The 21,185-nt window shown below is 45.8% G+C and overlaps 2 protein-coding genes across 6 annotated transcripts; one reads left to right on the top strand and one right to left on the bottom strand.

The window, feature by feature from the left end:
• Positions 1 to 156: 156 nt before the first annotated feature.
• atat1 (alpha tubulin acetyltransferase 1) lies at positions 157 to 12,170 on the top strand. 4 transcript variants are annotated; one of them, XM_062530042.1, is made up of 14 exons: positions 157 to 482; positions 606 to 801; positions 1,310 to 1,370; positions 1,756 to 1,847; positions 2,596 to 2,653; positions 2,747 to 2,860; positions 3,146 to 3,247; positions 3,995 to 4,040; positions 4,805 to 4,850; positions 5,794 to 5,868; positions 6,754 to 6,928; positions 8,914 to 9,017; positions 10,379 to 10,451; positions 11,158 to 11,411. In XM_062530042.1, exons 2-14 carry the CDS (start codon positions 710 to 712, stop codon positions 11,272 to 11,274), a joined length of 1,155 nt encoding a protein of 384 aa, XP_062386026.1. In that variant the 5' UTR covers positions 157 to 482; positions 606 to 709; the 3' UTR covers positions 11,275 to 11,411. The 4 variants fall into 4 exon arrangements, with proteins under 4 accessions (XP_062386026.1, XP_062386025.1, XP_062386024.1 ...); XM_062530041.1 differs by lacking the exon at positions 10,379 to 10,451 and having other exon boundaries at positions 11,158 to 12,170; XM_062530040.1 differs by lacking the exon at positions 4,805 to 4,850 and having other exon boundaries at positions 11,158 to 12,169.
• Positions 12,171 to 12,934: 764 nt separating this feature from the next.
• On the bottom strand, positions 12,935 to 19,170 carry si:ch211-152p11.4 (regulator of G-protein signaling 1). Of its 2 annotated transcripts, none has more exons than XM_062529809.1 (6): positions 18,850 to 19,170; positions 17,725 to 18,288; positions 16,712 to 16,776; positions 15,409 to 15,539; positions 14,392 to 14,558; positions 12,935 to 13,920 (listed from the first exon to the last, which is right to left on the bottom strand). In XM_062529809.1, the coding sequence occupies exons 2-6, from the start codon at positions 18,178 to 18,180 to the stop codon at positions 13,750 to 13,752; spliced, it is 990 nt and encodes a 329-aa protein (XP_062385793.1). In that variant the 5' UTR covers positions 18,181 to 18,288; positions 18,850 to 19,170; the 3' UTR covers positions 12,935 to 13,749. The 2 variants fall into 2 exon arrangements, with proteins under 2 accessions (XP_062385793.1, XP_062385794.1); XM_062529810.1 differs by having other exon boundaries at positions 17,725 to 18,182.
• Positions 19,171 to 21,185: the final 2,015 nt, after the last annotated feature.

Below are 21,185 nucleotides of genomic sequence, written 5' to 3'. Positions count from 1 at the left end.
GTGGACACACCACACAATATCCTTTTCAATTTGAGCATTGCAAAATTGTTCAACCCAGTCCAATTGGGTTCAAAGTTCAAATAGGAGGTTGCGACGACAACCATTGTTGCTGTTGTGTCGTTGTCAAGAGGAAGCGGAAGTGTAGTAATTAATCGTTCAATGCTACAAAAACTCACCTGTTTATCTTTACTTTATCTTAAAGCATACGTGTTTTCATTTAGGTTTGTTTGTCTGTGTCCCCTTATTCAACATCGTTGCTTGGATCTAGTTAAGCACAGATGGTTTCTTTTTTTTTTTTAGATGTTACGATAAATCCAGCTATCCAAGACCTTATCCCAAAATTTCCCGGCTGTGTTTAGCTCATGGTTTAGCTGCTATTACTGTTACTACGGCTGGTTGGGAGCGCCACTGACCGAGCTGGAGGGAGTGACGGAGCCGACAGACAATGAACAGGCGGAGGGAATCTGACACAATGCTGCCTGGTATGAGCTAGCTGTAGGCAGTTGGGGGGTTTTTGTTGAGCATTGTTAAAAGAGTTTGACATGTGACAGATAATAGACGGTTGCAAAGGGTGACACTGCTGTTGTGCGTTTATTGAATTTCAGATGTAAGAACAAACATCTTGTTGTAGCAGCCTGAAAATAGCCTACTGGATTCTTCAGGTTGAGCTTGACTGCAGAGTGTTGGGACTGCACGGATTCTTGCTATCATGGAATTTCCTTTCGACATAAATGCCCTTTTCCCGGAGCAGATTTCAGTGTTGGATCAGCATTTGGCAGCGGGTCGAAAATCAGCTGGAAGGTAGGCTAAATGGGCATAATGTCACTTGATGGTTGCACATTTTGACTCGTTCATTTCCGTGTAGTTACTCTGTATGATGTAAATAACTCAATTGCGGCTTTCATTCGCCATAAATCAGAGAGGTGGGGTCTTGGTGGTCCTGCAGGACAAAGCTACGCTCTGCTACGGTGACATTGGCGGTGTTTATTATGACTTTGCTTTGTCCTGCGATTTCTTAAAGGACGCCATGCACAGTTAAAGACGAGGATTATGACAGCTTGCAAGCGTTTATAGTTAAATGCAATACATGTGTGCTTTACATGACGTCGGATGATGCAGGACTATAATAATCTGTTAATCCCCCACCATTAGGCCTATAAATGATACGCCTCTGAAAAACAGATGTGCGCGTTTATGAGTGGTCATTTGTTTAACATGCTAGCGTTAGCCTATTAATAGAGCGAGTTGTCTTATCCGTTGCCTTACTGTGCCCTGTAAGTTGTGCCCCTCCCTCCCTGTTTGTCTTTAGAGGAGATCCACAAGCACTCATTACCAGAGTCATCGATGAGCTGGGGAAAGCCTCGGCCAAGGTGAGAAATGAGAAATTATGAACCCTATAATTTAAAGTCTTTGTGCAGAATTGTTCAAGTTTGTTTGTCGTAAGCTTAATCCTGTGGTCTCTGTCTATATTGAGGAGTATGTTGACAGCTGTGTGTACAGATTCAGACATCAAACTGATTTCACAAACAAGTAAACAAATCATGAATCCCATATAGATTTCAGCATTAGTTCAAGATGTCATTCATGACTGATGGCAGAAAATCAGTTGGACACACACCCACACAATGGGTGCAACCACATAGGATGGTGTGCCACTCTTCTTTAATGTGTATTGAATAAAGTGTGAGTGAGTGAGTGAGAGAGAGATAATATAACTTTTATGAAAGATTTTGTTGTGTTCCCTTTCTTTGCCAGGCTCAGCAGCTGCCTGCACCCATAACTAGTGCAGCCAAACTCCAGACTAACACACATCTACTGTACCTGCTCAAGGATGGAGAATTGAATGGGTAAAGTCATAAACATAAACCAACTCAACCTGCACACCTCTATATCATCTATATATTTCCCTCCCAAACATTTGATAGCTCAGGGGTTGGTTGTTGGCATGTGAGCCACATACTGACACTCTCAAACATTGGTATTTGTTGTCACACACACACACACACACACACACACACACACACACACACACACACACACACACAGAGGATTAGAGCTGTGTGCTTTAAAACCTCACCCCAAAGCCTTTGGAGATGCGGTGGTGACAAAGCTATCAGCTGTGGGTTTTAGCCTCTTTGCTCCTGGCAAGCCTGCTTTGCATCATGTGCAGAGTTGCAGAATGGAGTCCGGTAAAGGACTATGCAACACACAAGAGGTTTCAACTGTGTATAACACTACCACCACCTCAGGCCTAAACATTATGTTAGGTTAGATTAGATTAGATTGGATTCAACTTTAATGTCATTGTGCAGAGTATAAACATGAGACCTACCCTGGCTGTTTGTGATATTGCTCTCTCACATACTCAGATCTGTAATGAAATATCAAAAGAGTCACCCATATTACTGGGTATATGACATAAACTGTAGCGCATTTACCTTTTCTGCAACTCTCAACTCTTCCCTTTTCTGTTAATTATTTTTCACATCATCTTTCTGTCACATACTGTACACACACATTCACTCTCTCTCTCTTTCTCTCTCTCTTTCTCTCTCTCTCTCTCTCTCTCTCTTTATCTTCATCTGTATAACCTAGAGGACGAGGTGTGGCTGTTGGGTTCCTCAAGCTTGGATACAAGAAGCTCTTTCTCCTGGTGAGTCCTCTGCACATCTCTTCTCACTCCTCGTTTTCGCCACATCTGTCCTGTTCTGCAGATGCTGTGATGTTTGTTGTAATGTGCCTCTAGGACCAGAGGGGGGCGCACGTAGAGACCGAGCCACTGTGTGTTTTGGATTTTTACGTCACAGAGAACCTGCAGAGACACGGCTATGGGCAGGAGCTCTTCAACTTCATGCTGCAGGTACAACTACACACACACACACACAGACACACACACACACACAGACACACACACACACACAGACACACAGACACAGACACAGACACAGACACAGACACAGACACAGACACAGACACAGACACAGACACAGACACAGACACAGACACAGACACAGACACAGACACAGACAAACACAGCGCGATATTCCTATTCAGTCTTTTGCCTTGTGTGTGGTTGCCTATCTCTCTGGTGCTGTGTTATGTCTGATTGTGAGTCTTTGTGTGTTTGACTTCTGATTGGACACAGCATAAGAAGGTGGAGCCAGAGCTGTTGGCATATGACAGGCCTTCCCCTAAGTTCCTGGCATTTCTCAGAAAACACTATGATTTGAAGGAGGGTGTTCCTCAGGTATGCAGCTTTAAACCTCCCCATTTATCCCTGCATGGGAACAACTCTGGTCGCTGTGGCTCTCACGCCGTGGCTGCTCATATTTAGATGTGCCAATTCGCAATCAAGCGTATGTCCGTCCTTTCCTTTCAGTCTTTATGCTTTGCGCAAGGTCAGTGCGACTGAAATGCAAACAAACTGTCAGTTGAAGGGCAGAATTTTTACACGTGAAGATGCATCAGATGCAGATTTTTGCAGTCATGCGTGCTGAGGAATCTCGTCTATAGACTTTCACTCAAGCGTTCGTGGCACAGAGGAAGAAAAACAAAAGACACACCCTCCAGAGATAGCGACTGCAACATGAGTAAGAAAGTTGTGCCAGCAAGTCAGGGGTTTAATGGAGAAGGAAATCGATCAGACAGCAGGAAGAGAGAGTGGTGTTGTAATTCAGAGACCTCTAGTGGCCATGCCGCTCTTTATCTAGAGTTGGCAGAGAAAACACTTCTGTAATGACAGACGCAGAGTGAGATACGCACGCATGCATAGTTTCCAGTCGGATATTTGTGGCAATCCCACGCAGACACTTGAGTTGTCGAGGAGTTATTTATATACCGTCTGACAGCGCTGAGATTAAAATAGATTTGTATTTATTCATTTTCAGCGCCCGAGTTATTTTGAGATCACAGTCAGCTCTCAAGTGTTGTTTTAAATAAATATTTATCAAACAGGCTTGGCCATGACGCTGTCCTATCTTTCTCCCATTCCCAGGTGAATAACTTTGTGGTCTTCAATGGCTTCTTCAGGAACACAGCAGGTATGTGACAGACCTGTGGAACAGGTTTCTTTGCCACCAAACATAAGGGGCTAGGAAAGGGTGTGTGTGTGTGTGCGCTTGGCTTTTGTGGGTATACCTGTCCCAACCCCCCACAGACCAGTCTCAGCCTGAAGTGCAGTGAGATTCAGTAAAGTGCAGTGAGTGGATAACAACATCCTGTGCAAGCACTGGTTCCAGTCCACTTGTGTGTTATTGGTGTCCACTGTATGTGATCTCGTCCAGGCCTTATGTAGCATTGATTACTCCTCTCTGGATGAGCTGGGTTTGTTATGACGCTAATAGAGCACAAGTGTTTACTGTAGCAGATGCTAGTCACAATGTTTACGTTTGTGTCATACACTGTAGCAGGGCCCGCTAGAAGCTAAATTAGAAGATTATTTATTTTCACAGCTATATGGGTTGAAGGGGGCAAGTTGTATACGTACAGTACATGTATATAGGTTCTTCCATAGAGTAAATGGGCTGCTTGTAAATGTTGGTGTTAAAACAGTGTGGGCTTTCCATAGATTTATGTTTTGCTTTTGGTGTGTAGCCAGCCACAGATGTGTACAGGGCTGCATTTCAGTAGGTGTTGGGGTGTGGGCCTGTTGAGTGAGGGCAGTGTGTTTTGGAGGCCAGCTCATACTCTGTAGAAGTGTCAGGGGGTCTTTGGGGGTGGTAGTTGAAGGGCTAGCCTGTCGGCTACAGAGGCCTGAGGGGAACCGTTACGGTTTGATGACATCACAGCTTTTCTTTCACTTCAGGCTCGCCTCCCTCACCTCTGACGGATCAGAGGATGTACGGCTTCTTGTAAGGACGCGCTCTCTCTTTCACCTTCTCTGCCTCTTTCTGCTTCTCTTTCTAACCCCCTCTCCTAAACTTCTCCCTCTTTCCCTCTCTCTCTCTCTCTCTCAAACCCTACCTCTTTTTCTCTCTCCTCTCACTAAGCCTCTTTCATTGTGTACTTCTTTCCTCTCTCCCTTGCCTTCTTTCCTTCTCTCTCTCCCTCTCTCTCTCTCTCTCTCTCTCTCCCTCCCTCCCATCTCTCAGCTTGTTAATTCTTCCCTCTCTCCTTTAGCGTCTTCATCCCCACTTCTCACAGGGTTCCCGTTGTCTGTGTGCGTCTACAACCCAGCATACGTCCCCCCTCCACCCTGAGCTGTGTTAAAGCCCAGCGGCCCCACCACCCACATGCCCCTAACACACACCACCTGCTCCCTCTCCACCCCACGCACAACTTACTCTCAAGTGTGTGTGTGTGTGTGTGTGTGTGCGTGCGCGCTTGTGTGTGTCTGTGAGAAATAGGGAGCATGAAAGTGACTGGGTGTGTGTGTGCTCGTGTGAGAGAGAGAGTAAGTGTGAATGTGGTTTTGTGTGTGTGTGTGTGTGTGTGTTTGTGTGTGTCCGTGTGTGTGTGTGAGAGAGAGAGTGAGCATGAAATTGACTGGGTGTGCATGTGTGTGTGAGAGAGAGTGAGCGTGAAAGTGGCTGGGTGTGTGTGCATCTCCCTTTGGAATGTGTACACAAGTTAATGAACCTGATGCAGTTGCAACATCAGCATGGCGGAGCTGGTTCATACATACATGGCAACCTTGTGTGGTTCTGCCGTCTTTATTCCAAAGCTGTCTGATGCTCTGATTGCACCACACAATGTTCCCACGCTCCCAGTCACTGTAGATCAAGGCATGCGAATGTGAGAGTTCAGGGTTTTGTTTGTCTCTTTGTAAATACATTTGAATTTATTACTCTGCAGCGGTCCCATTGAGAAAAGTTCCCCCAAGAAAGCCAGAGGGAGAGATCAAACCGTACTCGCTAGTGGAGAGGGATGGTGAGTGTTGCGCTGGTTGGGAGGGTTTTTTATGTGTGTGCCTCTTGTTTGTTTGTCATGTGTTTATGAAGGATATTTTGGGTTGCGGAATGTTGTGTGTGTGGGGGGGAGGGTGTTTCACCCGTGTGTTTACATGCAGTTTGTTTATGATGCTGTTTATGATGTAGGAGTGCACACGTGTGGAATTTTCGTCGGTAGGTTTCAGTCTGCTGGGATATCTGCAGTCCACAGTCCTTTTTAGAGTTTCTTGGAAGTCCTATAGGGTGACGTCATGGTGAAAACAGTTTCCAGCTCAGTTTGTTAGATCACTTGGAACAAAAGAAGAACAAAATTTCAGGGTGGGATAGGTTAGCATTTAAGCCCGTGGCAGAGATTTCTCACAAAATGTCTCACTAGCTTTGTAGGCCTCCCACTGGCTGTGTTTTGGTCCAAATACCTCTCAATTAGTTGCGTCAGAGCTGAGCTACACCGCCCTGTGTTCAGATAATCAGAAAAAGAATGATAATCTGTGCAGGTTCTTCCTTTTTTTTATGCCTCAGTGTTTTGTACTAACAAAGTCAGTCACATCCTTTGCTGAGTTGAACTGCCTCCATGTAGACTAGCTTCTCAAAAGCTGCCATATCTCCATTGGGCACCACACTGTGCTGTGAGGAAGTAATCATACAGGAACATTTGTCAGTGTTGACAGTTTTACGACTAGTTAGACTGTTTAACGTTCTAACTGACCCTGCTTGTGGTTCTAACTGACCCAATCTGTATGCTTGTGGTTCTAACTGACCAGTCTGTGTGCTTGTGATTCTAACTGACCCTGCTTGTGGTTCTAACTGACCCAATCTGTATGCTTGTGGTTCTAACTGACCAGTCTGTGTGCTTGTGCCCCTTTAGTGGTTCGGGAGGAGCAGCGAGTCCCTCCATGGCCGTTTGTTCGCCCCGGGGGTCCCCTCCCCTCGCCGCCCGTGTCGCGCTCCCTCAGTGTGGGATCCTCCCCCAGCAGGACTCCCCCCGCCGCGCTGCACGCGCACACCCGACTCAGCGACAACTGCAGGGCCAAGCGCACCAGGTACCGGCCTCACCATCCACTGTGTACAGATATACACTCAGTGCGTGTGCACTATTGTGCTAGAGAGTTAGAATAATGTGTGTGTGTGTGTGTGTGTGTGTGTGTGTGTGTGTGTGTGTGTGTGTGTGTGTGTGTGTGTGTGTGTGTGTGTGTGTGTGTGTGTGTGTGTGTGTGTGTGTGTGTGTGTGTGTGTCAGTCAGTCGAATGCTCTGGGAGCCTCTATACTCAGTAGATTGAATCTGCATCCTTACATCACTGCTGGAGGCGAGCCAATCGGGTGGCATGACGCAGGCCCACAGAGATAAATGTAGCTAGTCAGGAGCCTCCATGCTCTTACTGGTGGGTGAACCCAAGCTGATTGTGTGTGTACGGCACGCTTTGCTGGGCACACGGAATGTGTGTGTGTTTGGGGTGGGGTGAGGGGAGGGGGGGTGCCTTTTTATCTGTGTGTGTTTGTTTATGTGCTCGGCTTTGTGCGCAGGACAAACAGGCCTCGGTTTCTGTGTGCTTCTCTGTATCTGACCGCTCACTCTCTCCTTCTCTGCCTTCGTGTGATGACCTTCCCCTCTTGTCTTTTCCACTCCTCTAAACACGTCCGCCCCCTCAAATCCCTCCATCACGGCTGTCCTCTCTGTCAATAACCCCCCCCCCCTAATGTTATTATTTTTCTCCGTCGCAACGACCGCACACCATCTGCCCTAATGCATTTGTTTGGACATTACACAACACACTTTTTCTTTCTCACTCTCTCGCTCTCTCTCTCTCTCTCTCTCTCTATTTCTCTATTTCTCTCTCTGGCTTCTTCTTCAGTTCTCTTAATCGATCACAGCTCGGCTTCCAATGACTCCTCCTCTTCCCCGCCCACGCCGCTTCAGGCTGTGGGCTTTTACGGCCTTCAGTTCATCATTTTAAGTCTCACCAGAATGGTTTAAATCGAGGTTTTCCACTGAACATTGATTACAGATTAAAACCGTGATGCATTGATAATGAAATGCCTAAAGCAACAATCTGAGGCATGAAAAGTGGAGATACGTGTGTTTTTTAAAGAAGTTTCTCCTGTAAGTATTCTGTGCAGGGCTTTGTGTGACGTGCCCTTTTACAATACATCCACCTAACTGTAGCCATTTGAATGCTGAGTTTCTACTGGGGGCGTTTCTACTACTGATGTTTTTAGTGTTTGGTTTTAACCTTGAGACTATTGAGACAACGAGCGTGATGAAAACCAATAAAAAGATATGATGTCACCTCAGTCCCGATCCAGTGATTTATGAGTCCGTTAAAGAACGTCATGTTTGTATGACATGGCTGATCTCAGTTCCCATAATCCGGTAAATCTGGTAAACTGATTCAATTGTAAAATGCAGGTGCCAAGCGAGTTGTAACAGATAAGATACATGTAGCGCAGTGGCTAAGGAGTTGAGCTAGCATGCAGTAGCCTGGAATATAGTGGTTTCAATTCAGGCTTCTACCATTGTGCCCTTGAGCAAGGCACCTAACCCTGAGTTACTCATGGGAGAATGCCTCCTTCGCGCCTTGTAATATAATTTGACATACCGGCAGGTACTGTATGTTAGTCGCTTTGGATAAAACTGGGGACTGGACACCTGTGAGGTGATTCAAAGATGTGATGAAGCTTTTCATAGTTCACTTTGACCTGACCTTTATTATCCATATACAGTATGTCTTTTATGTTTTGTTTTTTTTATTATTGAACATGTATTTAGTTATGGTCATTCTTTATGTTACAATTTACTGCCATTTGTTCACTTTAAGTTGACTTTAGTTCATTCATTTGATTTTGTTCTGCTTTTGTTCTACTTTTATTCCCTATTCTTTTCCCCATGCTTTTCTGTTCATCACTCCTCCCCCTCTCCATCGTCCATTATCCACCTCTCCCTCTCTCTCTCTCCCTCTCTCCCTCCCCCCCTCCTTCCTCCAATGTATTGATGCTACACTTCCCCCAAATCACATCACTCGCCTGGAAGCCACTGGGGTTTGGTTGCGAGGGGCAACATGTACAGTCGCCATATCAACAGCCGAGGCATGGGGCTTCTGTTGGAGGACCAGCAAGCCACCCTGAAACTCCCAGGTAAACAACAAACCACTCTCGCAGTCACAGCATAATAAACCACACAGATGCGCTGCACAACCTAGATATACAAAAAGAAAGGGCTCGATAAGAGTTCTGTTGATCTGATGGGAAGCATAAGTATTTCCTCAAAAGTAGCTTGGCCTGTCTGACAAGTGCAAAATGTCTGTTAACGTGGCTTGAACTTCTCAGGTGTTGAATGACAGTTATTACAAATGTGGCTTGATAATCACCACATGCATTCAACACCTGGTATGGTGCAGTGCTCTAATGTTGTAAGCTGATTTACTACTTTTTTTTTTTTTAACGCTGTTGAAGGAAAAGAAATGTCTGCAATTCTTCGATGTTTCCCAGCATTGCTAGTCCTGTTTGTGTCGTCTCGTCATAGCTTTAAATGTTCCACTTCAACGTCATTGTGTTTGGTGACCAACTGGTTGCTGATTGCAAGCCCCAGTATGGTATGGAATGGCCTAGTGATTCACCTAGCAAAGAGGGTTTCCAGACTATAAAAATTCAGCTGTAAACAATGGGCACTTCGAACCAGGCTAGCTTCAGGGAGAGGGAGGAGGAGCTGTAGGATCCTCTGTATGGTATACTGTACTTCAAGCCTTAGAAACACTGACCGTTGATATGCAGTTATGTGTATTTGGTCCATTGGTCTCACCTTTAGATTTTAAATGATCATGTTCATCTTCGTTCAGGCAGGATGTTGAAGGCTTTCACAAGGTTTAGGAGTGAGTTTTTGGGAATTTTTGATGATTCTTTCGGAAGTGACTCTCCAGTCTCCGCTCTAATTCATCCCAAAGGTGTTCTATTGGGTTGAGGTCTGGACCTTGCTTTGTGCACTGATGCACAGTCATGTTGGGAATTGGAATCGTCCGAAATCTCTTGGTTAATGCTGAAGCATTCAGAGTTCCTTTCACTGGAACTAAGGGACCAAGCCCAGCTCAGGGATGGCCCCTTCCTGTTCCAACATGACTGTGCACCAGTGCACAAAGCAAGGTTCAGTAGTTCATATGTGAGTCAAGGCAGGTGAGCAAATCCTTTTGGCAATATAGTGTACATTCACAGGGAGAACTTCCATAGATGTTGATAATGCTTCGAATATATAGGCTATTGATGCATAGGAGCATGATGTAAACCCATTGTCTGCAGGATGGACCTCAGTATCATGAAGTATTCTCAGCTTTTTTTTTTTTACATCGTATTCAATTATACAACCCTGAAATAGCTTTATGAAACTGTCACAACTGGTCTTGGCTGTCAAATTAGTGTGAGCTGGGCTAATGGTTTGAGCGTGTGTTTGTGTGTGTGTGTGTGTGTGTGTGTGTGTGTGTGTGTGTGTGTGTGTGCTTTCGCAGGTTTGCAGCCAGTGACAGACAGACAGGGTCAAACAGGGCGACAGGCATATACGGGACGTATACATTCACTCAGGTTAGCATACACACACACACACACACACACACACACACACCGACAGATGTCCTTTACGCATGCACAGAGCAACAACTCCTGTACATATTCCAATATAACGAGTCCCTGCAAGTTACAGCATCGTTATCCGATTCAGAGTGACTCACACACACATCGTGACTCGATGTTTGGCCACTGCATGTCCATCCATGGACGCTTGTAATCAGAGCAGACGTCGTTCCCACACTTGCATGTGTCCCCGAGCATGTGTTGGTGTTAGAGGAGTGTACCCAGCAGGGGAGGTTAGAGAGGACATGACACTGGGACTTATCATCACTCATGCAGCTGTGTACTCCCAAACAAGGCTGTGTTCTCTTTTCTCTCTCTCTTTCTCTCTCTGTCTCTATCTATCTCTATCTCTCTCTCTCTATCTATCTATTTATCTTTCTATCTATCTCTCTCTCTCTATCTATCTATTTATCTCTCTCTATCTATCTACTGTATCTCTCTATCTATCTATCTATCTATATCTATCTACTGTATCTCTATCTATCTATCTGTCTATTTATCTTTCTATCTACCTATATCTATCTATCTAACTATCTCTATCTATCTATGTATCTTTCTATCTCTATCTACTGTATCTCTCTATCTATCTATCTATCTATCTCTCTGTCTATCTATCTATCTCTTTCTCACAGTGTGCTTTCCCCCCATCTCTCTGCAGGCAAGAGCCTTCACCTGTTACCCTGCCTCCGCTCGTCTCACGGAAGGACTCCTCGCTCACTCCGACCCCCATAGAGGCTCCGGCAGCGACAGCGACAGGAGAGAAACTACAGCCTGAGGCCACGGTGACCGGCGGCATGCAGAACAGCCAGAACAGAGGCGTCTGGGGAGAGACGCACCTCCGCTCGGGAGCGACAGAGGGAGGTGGAGAGGGAGGGAGGAGCGGAGGAGGAGGAGGAGCGGAGGCGAGGAAGAGGAGCGAGCTGCCCGAGCTGGTGCAGGAGCGTCCGGCGCGGGGCAGCTGGTCGTGGGTGGTGGGCGAGGACCGCTGCACGGCCCAGTGGGTGCGGCAGAAGCAGGAGCAGCGGAGCACGCGGCCCTGGTGACCCGGCGAGAGAGAGAGAGAGAGAGAGAGAGAGAGAGAGAGAGAGAGAGAGAGAGAGAGAGAGAGAGAGAGAGAGAGAGAGAGAGAGAGAGAGAGAGAGAGAGAGAGAGAGAGAGAGAGAGAGAGAGAGAGAGAGAGAGAGAGAGAGAGAAAAAGAGAGAAGGGCTCACGTGGGTGAAGGTGGCATCAGTAGATGCAGCCGTGCCAATCTCCCCGGTCAGCCCCACCGCCCGCTCCCACTGCCCGCTCCCACTGCCCGCTCCCACTGCCCGCTCCCACTGCAGATAGGTGAAGGACAAACAGACAGGAGACCGGACATGGGAGGTGTTGACCCTCTACAGCTCCCACAAACACAAAATGCACAAGCACGAGCTATGCACGGACTAACATAGCAATAGTGTCAACTAGATTATTTATAATGCCACTTTGTATTTACTGTAACGTATGCAATGAAATGGCCGAAGTGACGGGTTCAAACTAACATGCTCAGGTGTTTTGTAATATGATTTTGTTTATAAAAGCGGACATCACCAGAGGACTGCGTAGTTGTGCTTTCTTAATAATTACATTCGAAGTGACCGTTCCCAATGTTTTTACTGAGTCAGTGTGACCGGTCTTCAGTGGTATGGCACCAGAGACCTGCCCTGTAGTCAGAGAGGTCAGTTCTGGGGGCTGTGTTGACGTTACGAGGATGTGCGTCAGCTCTTTGAACAATACAGCCTTTTTCGCTCATGTTCTGATCAATGGAAAAACACCTGAATCATAGTGATGTGTCACAAAGCTGATTGGAGTAGATCTGGCAATAAGGAAAGAAAGAAACAACGCACAAAAAAGTACAGGTGTGAGCCACTTCTGTTGTTGTTTCTGCTGGTGTTTTGAAAACGTCCCAAAAAAAGCATAGCCAGTGTGTGACACACCACGTAATTGGCAAACATGGAACACGGTGTTCTATGCCCAAAGTGACGTGAGAACATACCTTGCCGATCACAGAGCGGCAGGATTCTATAGAAACAGGTCAGGATATTGCGTGATGAGTGTGGTGTTGCATCAGCCCGGCAGAAGCCTGAATGGAGACCAGCGCTATCTATCTCACAGATGACTCACCCAGCAGGGCCTGCTGTCTCTTCCATTAGCTGTAAGTGCAGAGGATTTGCCCACCGTACACCACACACTCTCCAGTCACCCGCTAGACAATACATGCTGTCCCCAGCCAATGACCACGTCTCCCAGCAACCCATCTGAAGAGCAGACCGCGCGGCTCCCTGACCTTTAAGCCATTCATTCTGAGGGCCTCAACAAAAGCTGTTCCTCAAAAGCTTCCTGGTGACCAATTAAGATGGCAGGTTAAAGACAAACAGCTTGGCTTTAGGGAGAAACAGACAAAACAAACAGGTTTTATATTAAAAAAAAATCATTTATTTCTACATTTTTCATCTTTCACATGGTTAACACTCACAGAAAAAAATACTCTAACCAAGATAAAAAGAACAATGCCATAGCCGGTGTCTTGCTCCTGTGGTGTGTTTTGGTCATATCCTCTAGCAGGTCACTGCCAAATTCAGCACCCTTGAAACTGTACAGAACAATGTGGAATCGAAGACGACAGTGGGGGGGGGAATTTCGCAGAACACGGATTGAGAGTGTTCCAGGAAAAGTTTGGATTCTTTTAGTGCCTGGCTGACTCCTCCTCCCACGCAGCCCTGAGTCCTCGCCTGACGTGTTTTTCCGTCCCGTCAGCACGCTCCTCAGCTTCTGCTCGCTCGACCGTAGCCGCGGCGCTGCCATGGTGATTCTGTTTAATGATTAGTGCCGGGAGTGCAGAGTCCCTCCGGCGCGTCCGCGGAGCGTCCACCCCGACCGTCTTCAGCATCTCACACACTACGGGGCCTCGGTGAGGAGGGGGTGGTGTTGGCTCCCTGCACCCGTAATGGTTTCAAAACATGCTCCTCGCTGTTCCAACACACACACACACACACACACACACTTGGGACTGAACTGTTCCAGTGACCTCCCAGTGTTCAACTAATGCCAAATGTTCACTCATCAGTAGTCTCTTGTCCACATGGACCCAACCCTCACCCACTAGGCATTCTGCTGCAGGGAGAGGTAGATGAAGCAGTGCTTGCAGTCACTCTCACACACTCACTCACACTCTCTCTCTCACACACACACACACACACACACACACACACACACACTCACACAGAGTTAGTCAGCGTCCTGCAGCAGTGACATGTAGAGCTGTGACTGTAGGAAGCGTGGGTAGCAGTCTGTGTCCAGCAGGGAGTAGATGCGCTTTTGGGCCATGGACAGCGACGTGTGGGAGGGGGCCTGCAGTAGCTCAAGAGTCAGCTCACGCGTCTTACTGTCCAGATTGACCTGCCAGAGAGAGACACACAGTAGAATGAGGACACAGAATGCAGACAAGCCTGGGGAGTTGACCATGGGGTGTGAACCACTCTACCTTTTATTAGAGTGTTTATCTCTTTTTTCCGAGAATTGTTGTTAGAATTGCTTAAAATGTTTACCATGTTTGTAAGTCGCTTTGGTTAAAAAGCGTCAGGCAAATGTAATGTAATGATATTAATAATACATTTTATTTGGGGCGCCTTTCATGGCACTCAAGGACACCTTACAACAACAAAACAATAACAAACAATCAAAAAAAAATCATAAAAATACTAGATCACTAAAAACAAATCTGCAATAGTCAATAATGAGAGATGCAAGGGGGGGCAAGAAAGTTAGAGGGTGGAGGCCTGTTTAAAATGTAATGTAATGTAATTGTTGACAAGTGTTTGGGGTGTTTGTGCTTGTGCGGTAGGGTGTGTCCCGAGTGGGTTGCCGTACCTCTCTCGGTGCGCCCGGCTGGATGTAGGTGGCGCTGATGTCGCGGGCCCGGCGCTGCAGGCTGAAGTTGTTGGAGCTGTGGCGGTACTGCTCGCACGCCAGGTAGAACTGCAGATTCTCCTCGCTGAACTCCGAGCGCAGGAACGCGCCGAACACGGACAGACCCGCTGCCAACCAGAGACAAATGCGGTTTAGAGAATACTGTGTGTGTGTGTGTGTGTGTGTGTGTGTGTGTGTGTGTGTGTGTGTGTGTGTGTGTGTGTGTGTGTGGAGCCCACTCAGAGAAGCTGATAGGGGTGTGGGAGCACAGCTGCGGCATTCCCACCCTCTGGTTACCCTCCAACACACAGACACACGCACACACACACACGCACACAGATACACACACAGACACAGACACACACAGCAGCAGTGACCTCATCAGTGAGCTTGGCAGAAAATGTGGTACTCAAGGGATATGAGACTGTTAAACCCAACTCACTTCAGTATTTCACAAAAATGTAGCATGGACAGCAGACTATGCTCACTATCTGTGTATCTGTTAATATATGGTTATTATGGTGGTGGTTATGGAATTTAGCAGACACTTTTGTCGAAAGCGAATATTGCATAATCATAATCTCATATTCTCATGCTAAAGTAGAGAATAAGAATTATAGTAGGGTACTGAATTGAATACATCTGGAAATGATGATCTCTCAAATGATCTTAAAATGATCACCATCAGGTTGCAGATCTCTCCACCTACTGATTCACTCTGCCATTCTCTGGATTAGAGGAAAAGCTGATGGAAGAGGAGGAGGAGGAGGAGGAGGAGGAGGAGGAGGAATGAGGACCAGAGTGAAAACAGATGAGATTTCTCAGCCAACACTGTAACAGCACGCACTGACCCGAGACCGACCCTGACCCCGGTCCGCTGGCCATTTACCAGCCACGACCGCCACACCGCAGCCACCCCCCCTCGCCCCCCTCCACTTGCCCTCTCTGTCCGCGAGACCGCCGCGAGCGGCTACTTACTGCGGCTGGACAGCAGGTTGCTAAGCGACTGAGCCCAGGACTCCAGTTCCTTGCAGCTGAATCGGCCCTTGGAGTGGCCCACCTGACTCCACTGCTTCAGGAAGGGCAGACGCGAACGCCTCTCCTTGGTGCTGAGACACACAGAGAGAAGAGGAGATGGATGAGGGATGAACAATGCAAAAGACGGAGTAACACAACAGAGGGGAAATATGTCCATAGAATTATAAGCATCGTTTTCCTCACATTCCACATGCAAGTTCAATACTGTATTGTGGTCATAGTATTGTGAATAACATGTTCTCCGGGGTTCCCACTCTAAAAATTCCATGACTTCTCACTCACTTACCCTGACAAAAAAAAAAAAATTCCATGACCTAAGTATGCAATGAATAATTACACCTACCAAAGATTTCAGAGCAGCCGCATAACATTCTAGAATCTCTTATTTTTTTTTAGAGCATGAATAAATGGGCATCGAACAACTGGGCTTTGCCCAGGCAAGCAGTAATGGAGAAGGCAAGTGAAATTTAAACTGCTACAACAAAATTCCCTGATATTCCCTGACTTTCCCCCAAAAAATGATACAATTTCCCTACTTTCCGACTTCTAAAAATGTCATGAAACGTTTAGAAATTCCATGACCTGTGGGAACCCTGGTTCTCATAGTTCTTTACTGATTTTTTTTCATACAGGGAGAGAGAGAGAGCGAGAGAGAGAGAGAGAGAGAAAGAGAGAGTGATGGAAAAAGTGAGTGGGTGGAGGAGAGAGAACAAGTTTTACATGACAATGGAAAATGATAAGGCGGATTACCATAGTTAGATAAAGAATGGGTTTTTACTTGGGACTGAGTAGGTGTGAAAGTCAAGCAAAGAGATTAAGTTCAGGAAGTGGTCATACATAGTTTAGAGGAGGAAAAAAAGAAGAACTATTTGAACAGGAAAGGCCAATAGTGCGATGGCTGAAAATCCATGCTGAACACAACTGAAGTTCCACTATGAGGTACAGTAACACTATCTCTGTTTTGATGAGATGTCATATGATCACGTTGGAGAACAGTTTCACTATGAGTTCAATTCCCCCCCCCCCCCCCCCGCCCTACCCACTGGTTAAGCTGCTACATAATAACAATTGGTGCAGTTCATGTGTTGTGGCCGTGTGAGAGAGGCTAGTTACCTACAGGCGCTGTTCACCTGTTGTGGCTGTGAGAGAGGTTACCTACTGTTTACCTGTTGTGGCTGTGAGAGAGGCTAGTTAGCTGGTGGGGCTGTTCTCCTGTTGTGGCTGTGAGAGAGAGGCTAGTTACCTGGTGGCGCTGTTCTTCTGTTCGGCGGCTGCCAGGTTGGAGTGTGAGGAGGTCGGGCTCTGGGACTGGGAGAGATTACATCAGGAACACAGAAGGCATGAGACTCAGCAAACACACAGCTTTTATAATCATTTACCACTCACTCACGTTTATGGACTACTCTCAATCAAAGGCACGCAAATCATTAAAAGAAAATGATTTACTACTGTACTGTACTACTGTATATGTCCAATGAAATGATATGCCCAAAGATCTTAAAGATGATATTGCATATATATATATATATATATATATATATATATATATATATATTATTATGCATTTTTATGCATATAAGTCTACAATATGTCCAAGGGCCAAGTGCATTAGATTGTCTGAAGAATATTACAACACGGAATGTATTGTGACAGTCTTTGTGACAGACTGGTGGGGTGTCGACATGACGGTTGGGAAGCCTGACGTAAGAGCTTGATGGCTTGCATCTGCTCTCATATGGGCTGACAGGAGGAATGCTAAGATAATCACAAACACACTCTTTCTCTCACACACACATATATAAATACACCACAACATGACGCACGCCTATTACCTCAAATTCTACATGTACCCATGCGAATGAGGAACATGTGTGTACATGGTTTCTTAGGGAGCAATTCAGCTGTGTTTACATAATCTTTACAACAAATTCTGTGGCCCAGGTAAAATACTGAATGTCTTAGATGCAATGGCATGTCGACATTATCAGGTTATTGTAAGATAAGCTAAGTACAGCCACAACCTTATCAATGGGATCATGTTACAAATTACTAATTAATTTACAAGACATTTGTTTGTTTGTTTTTTAAAAGGTTTTGTAAGTGCATATGTGTTCTCACATGACAGAAGGAAGTAAAGCTGGTTGTAATGGAGGAGGTAATGATACTCAAGAGATCGTGTCCACATTCCAAGACCCAAACACACACACACAGACACAACCTCTGGACACTGCTCAGCGTGCTCGACTGTCAAGTTACCGTGGAGAAGAGGCTCTTGAGGTGAAGTTTGGCCGCGGAGAGACGTGCCCTGGCATGGTGCGGGTGGAGGCTCATGGTGGAGAGCGGGTGGCACTTGGCGCTAGATGGGGATGGCGGGGTGTCGATGCCCACTGCCCTGCTGCCCGCATGGTCTGGTGCCAGCTGGCCGTCGCTGTAGGCGCGGTAGCTCTCGTTCAGTGGAGATTGCAGGTCACTGGCCGATATGTCCAGCTCAGTGATGTTCTCCACGCTCATGCTGTGCTCCTTCACCAGCCCTCGTGCCTTGCTCATGGCTGGGGCAGGTGGCACTGGCAAGCTCTCGGGTTCCTCCAGGTGCGGGGTGTAGCTGCCTACATCATAGCCCACCTGTTCCTGCTCGGCCTTCTTCAACGCCACCCGTCGCCACGGCAACGCATCCAGGTCCAGGAGAGAGCCCTCGGAGCTGAAGCGCCGCATGTCTGAGACCGAGGAGGAGAGGAATGAGGGGGGAAGAGCAAAAAGACAAGCGGAGCAGACACGGGAAATGCCGAGAGAGATGCAGAGCACAGAGAAAGAATGGCAAAGCTGATAGGAAGAGAACAGAACAGATGACAAGAGAACAGATGACAAGAAAGTGGAAATTAACTATCAGAAATAGCACTTGATGAGGTCTCATTAGGGCAAAGCTACTGCACACCAGCATTGTTCAAGCCGCTTTTATTGGCTGCATATATCCTGGGACATAGGTCAATAATGAGGTTGTTACATCTGACCAGTAGAGTGTGTTTAATTTATGTATGAATAACCTGCCCCAGTATAGCCTACTGCTTTGCCAACCCGCATGTTTGTGATCATAAGTCCGTCCTTTTGATTATGCTGTCAGCAAAATTAGAGGAGTACTTTTAACCGCGCACATTCCTCTAAACCAGATCAAGCCACCATGGTACTACAAACTCTAATGACAAATTCTTAGCCCAACCACCTATTTGACATTTAAGTCAGCTAAACTGTCTGTCAGCTGATTCAAGCTTGGTGTCCTTGAAATGAAAGTATGTCCTCTTTGAATAAAAATGATTATTGAAGTAGCCTAAACTGAAAATATCGACAAAGAAGATAAGATAACACGGTCGTCGTGTCAAGTCATACCTCAAAGCAACGATTCCACCTGTTCAGTCATGATCTCTACTCCTTCCAGATTTTCAATATCCAAATAAATCTGAGGCACAGGTTCATGTAACGCAGCGTGTGCCTGTAGGCTACGGTCCTCCCTCGTAACGGCACTTGAGTTATGGTGGTCTTGTAGTCGTTTTCTTCTCGAACACCTTCCGGAAAAGCTAAAAATACGCACAGACATTCGAAACGGCAAAAGTTACGAGACTCAGCAGAGAGAGTTTTTTCCCGTCAAACATTAGGCTACACTTGAATGGAGAAAAGCAACGCCTCTGGACTCCTCGCCACACCCAGAGCGCTGTCTCAGCTTGCCCAACTCTTCTCTCCAGTGGGCGTACAGACATCGTTCGCGTAATTGTAGGTGCGTCCTGGGGGAAAAAATCACAGCGGCATAGCCTAATTACCAACTTCCTCGGGCAATCTTTGAAATCATCCTCGCCCTTCCTTCGGTCCACAAAAACCCGTTATTCTCTATTATAGGTAGGCCTATACGGTTATTCCAAAGTTTTTAGCCTTACTCGTTGGTTAGAGCATATAAAAAGACACACAGACTTGACATCTAAATTGGTAATACTGTGTGGTACAGGCTACACCTGAGCTGACAGAAACCCATGGTATGGCAGAGAGAAAATATATGGGCTAAATATATGGGCTATGGGTAGCCTAAACGAAGCCACAATAAAACAAAACTGGTTCAGAATGTAACTCCGATCTGCTTGAGAGGGAATGTAGACCTAACGTAATTTCTACTGTACATTCATATTTTTATCCATGCCCTGTTATCTAATTTCCTCCAGTGACCTATTGACCTCATAAGTCTGTTTGTCAGAAATGCCCCTATCCATATTATATTTTAGACAGTGTAATATGTAATATGGAAATTCAGTGCTTTGGGACTGCTCGGGTAAATGGGAGTTGGCATCACTATCACACTGGGATTTTTTCCCCCAATTGTTTTTAAAGAAGATCCCTGCAAAAATGTGTGTGTGTGTGTGTGTGTGTGTGTGTGTGTGTGTGTGTGTGTGTGTTTCTGTTTTACAATGATCCAACTATTTGGAATAGATTTAGGCAAAGCCTGCATTTATTAATTTCACACGATTGTCCAAAGTGACTTTCAAATAAAGGGTGCAATCAAGGTACAATGCAAATAGAAGCCAATGGTGCAACAAGCTACTTTGTTTATAAGTAGAATAACAGTTTAGAGCCAATTAAGTCAAAGGATGTAGATAAGAGGGATTGACAGGATAGAGAAGGTCATGGCAAGTGCTAGTTAAGTTAGTTTGGTTGTTAGGAGTGTGTGTGCTAGGAGAGCAGTTTCACTCAGAAGAACTGAAGAGGCTTTCATATCTTAACTATATGCTGAAATAGTATTTGGCAAAAATAGTGTTATGCATCTTTTTTTTATTTTTTTTTTTAATCGAATTTTGGTTGAATCAATAAGTTTGGCATTTATGCTAACATATAGGCTACCTGGCTACCCTGGAACACTCCCAATAGTAGGCCTAGGCAATTGGGAGTGGGTCTGGAAAAGGTTCATTGACTTACAACTTCCAGCAGGGGCGTAACAGAAATTAAACTTACATTGCTAACCTAAACCTACATTAAACTCTTACCAAACAGTTTCAAAAGTGTAGTGATCTTGTAAATAAAGGTTTAAATGCAGTTGTTCACTCAATTCCAAAGAAATTAGACCTCTGGGTAAGCGATTGTATTTGCGTGCCATGTTTTAGGGGAAACGGGCTTCAATGGCCTCTTTGCCAGATGGACATCAGAGCAAATCCCACATTTGCCGAAAGGTCGTATGGGTATTCCCAGGCTACCTACTGGCTACTCAGTGGGCAAGGAAATGTTAAAATACTTTAAATAACTTTAAATATAGGCCTACCTCTAATAAGCCAGTTTCCAGATCCTCTGTAATCTTCCAACATACCCTGCCCCCCTTTCCCCCCTCTGCAACTATTTCCATAGGCCTACGTAACTTTAAAAAGACTAATATGATATCTTCAATGATATCCACACTCAACAACATACTCATCACAGTGTCACATCATTAGACTAGATAGCTCTCACACTTAATAATTTATTTCCATATAGGCCTATGCATACATCTAGGCAGTATCGTTGATATGGCGATATAGACATGAAATTGCTAAAACAACAATAATAATAATTTTAAAATATATATACATATTTCAATTTAGCTAGAAATTGGCCTGTTCTTCAGCTATCATAATTTTGCATCAGGCATTTCGGATAGACGGCCTTCGAGAAATACTTCTACGTCACGGGGGCTTTTTACTGAAGCTGTCGCA

The sequence above is a fragment of the Sardina pilchardus genome, chromosome 24 (assembly GCF_963854185.1).
Source record: "Sardina pilchardus chromosome 24, fSarPil1.1, whole genome shotgun sequence".
NCBI classification, from domain to species: Eukaryota; Metazoa; Chordata; class Actinopteri; order Clupeiformes; family Clupeidae; genus Sardina; species Sardina pilchardus.
The sequence above is the reverse complement of the archived record's forward strand: the minus strand, read 5'-3'. Positions and strand labels throughout refer to the sequence as shown.

What these genes read in the sequence shown, in the direction of transcription:
- atat1 (XM_062530040.1), top strand. Translation starts at nt 710, where the DNA reads ATGGAATTTCCTTTCGACATAAATGCCCTTTTCCCGGAGCAGATTTCA. An exon ending in TGAAGGAGGGTGTTCCTCAG is followed by an intron (nt 3,248 to 3,994) that starts GTATGCAGCTTT and finishes TCCCATTCCCAG; the next exon opens with GTGAATAACTTTGTGGTCTT. An exon ending in AGCCACCCTGAAACTCCCAG is followed by an intron (nt 9,018 to 10,378) that starts GTAAACAACAAA and finishes GTGCTTTCGCAG; the next exon opens with GTTTGCAGCCAGTGACAGAC.
- si:ch211-152p11.4 (XM_062529809.1), bottom strand. Translation starts at nt 18,180, where the DNA reads ATGCGGCGCTTCAGCTCCGAGGGCTCTCTCCTGGACCTGGATGCGTTG. An exon ending in TCAAGAGCCTCTTCTCCACG is followed by an intron (nt 16,777 to 17,724) that starts GTAACTTGACAG and finishes AATCTCTCCCAG; the next exon opens with TCCCAGAGCCCGACCTCCTC. An exon ending in CAGAAGAACAGCGCCACCAG is followed by an intron (nt 15,540 to 16,711) that starts GTAACTAGCCTC and finishes TGTGTGTCTCAG; the next exon opens with CACCAAGGAGAGGCGTTCGC.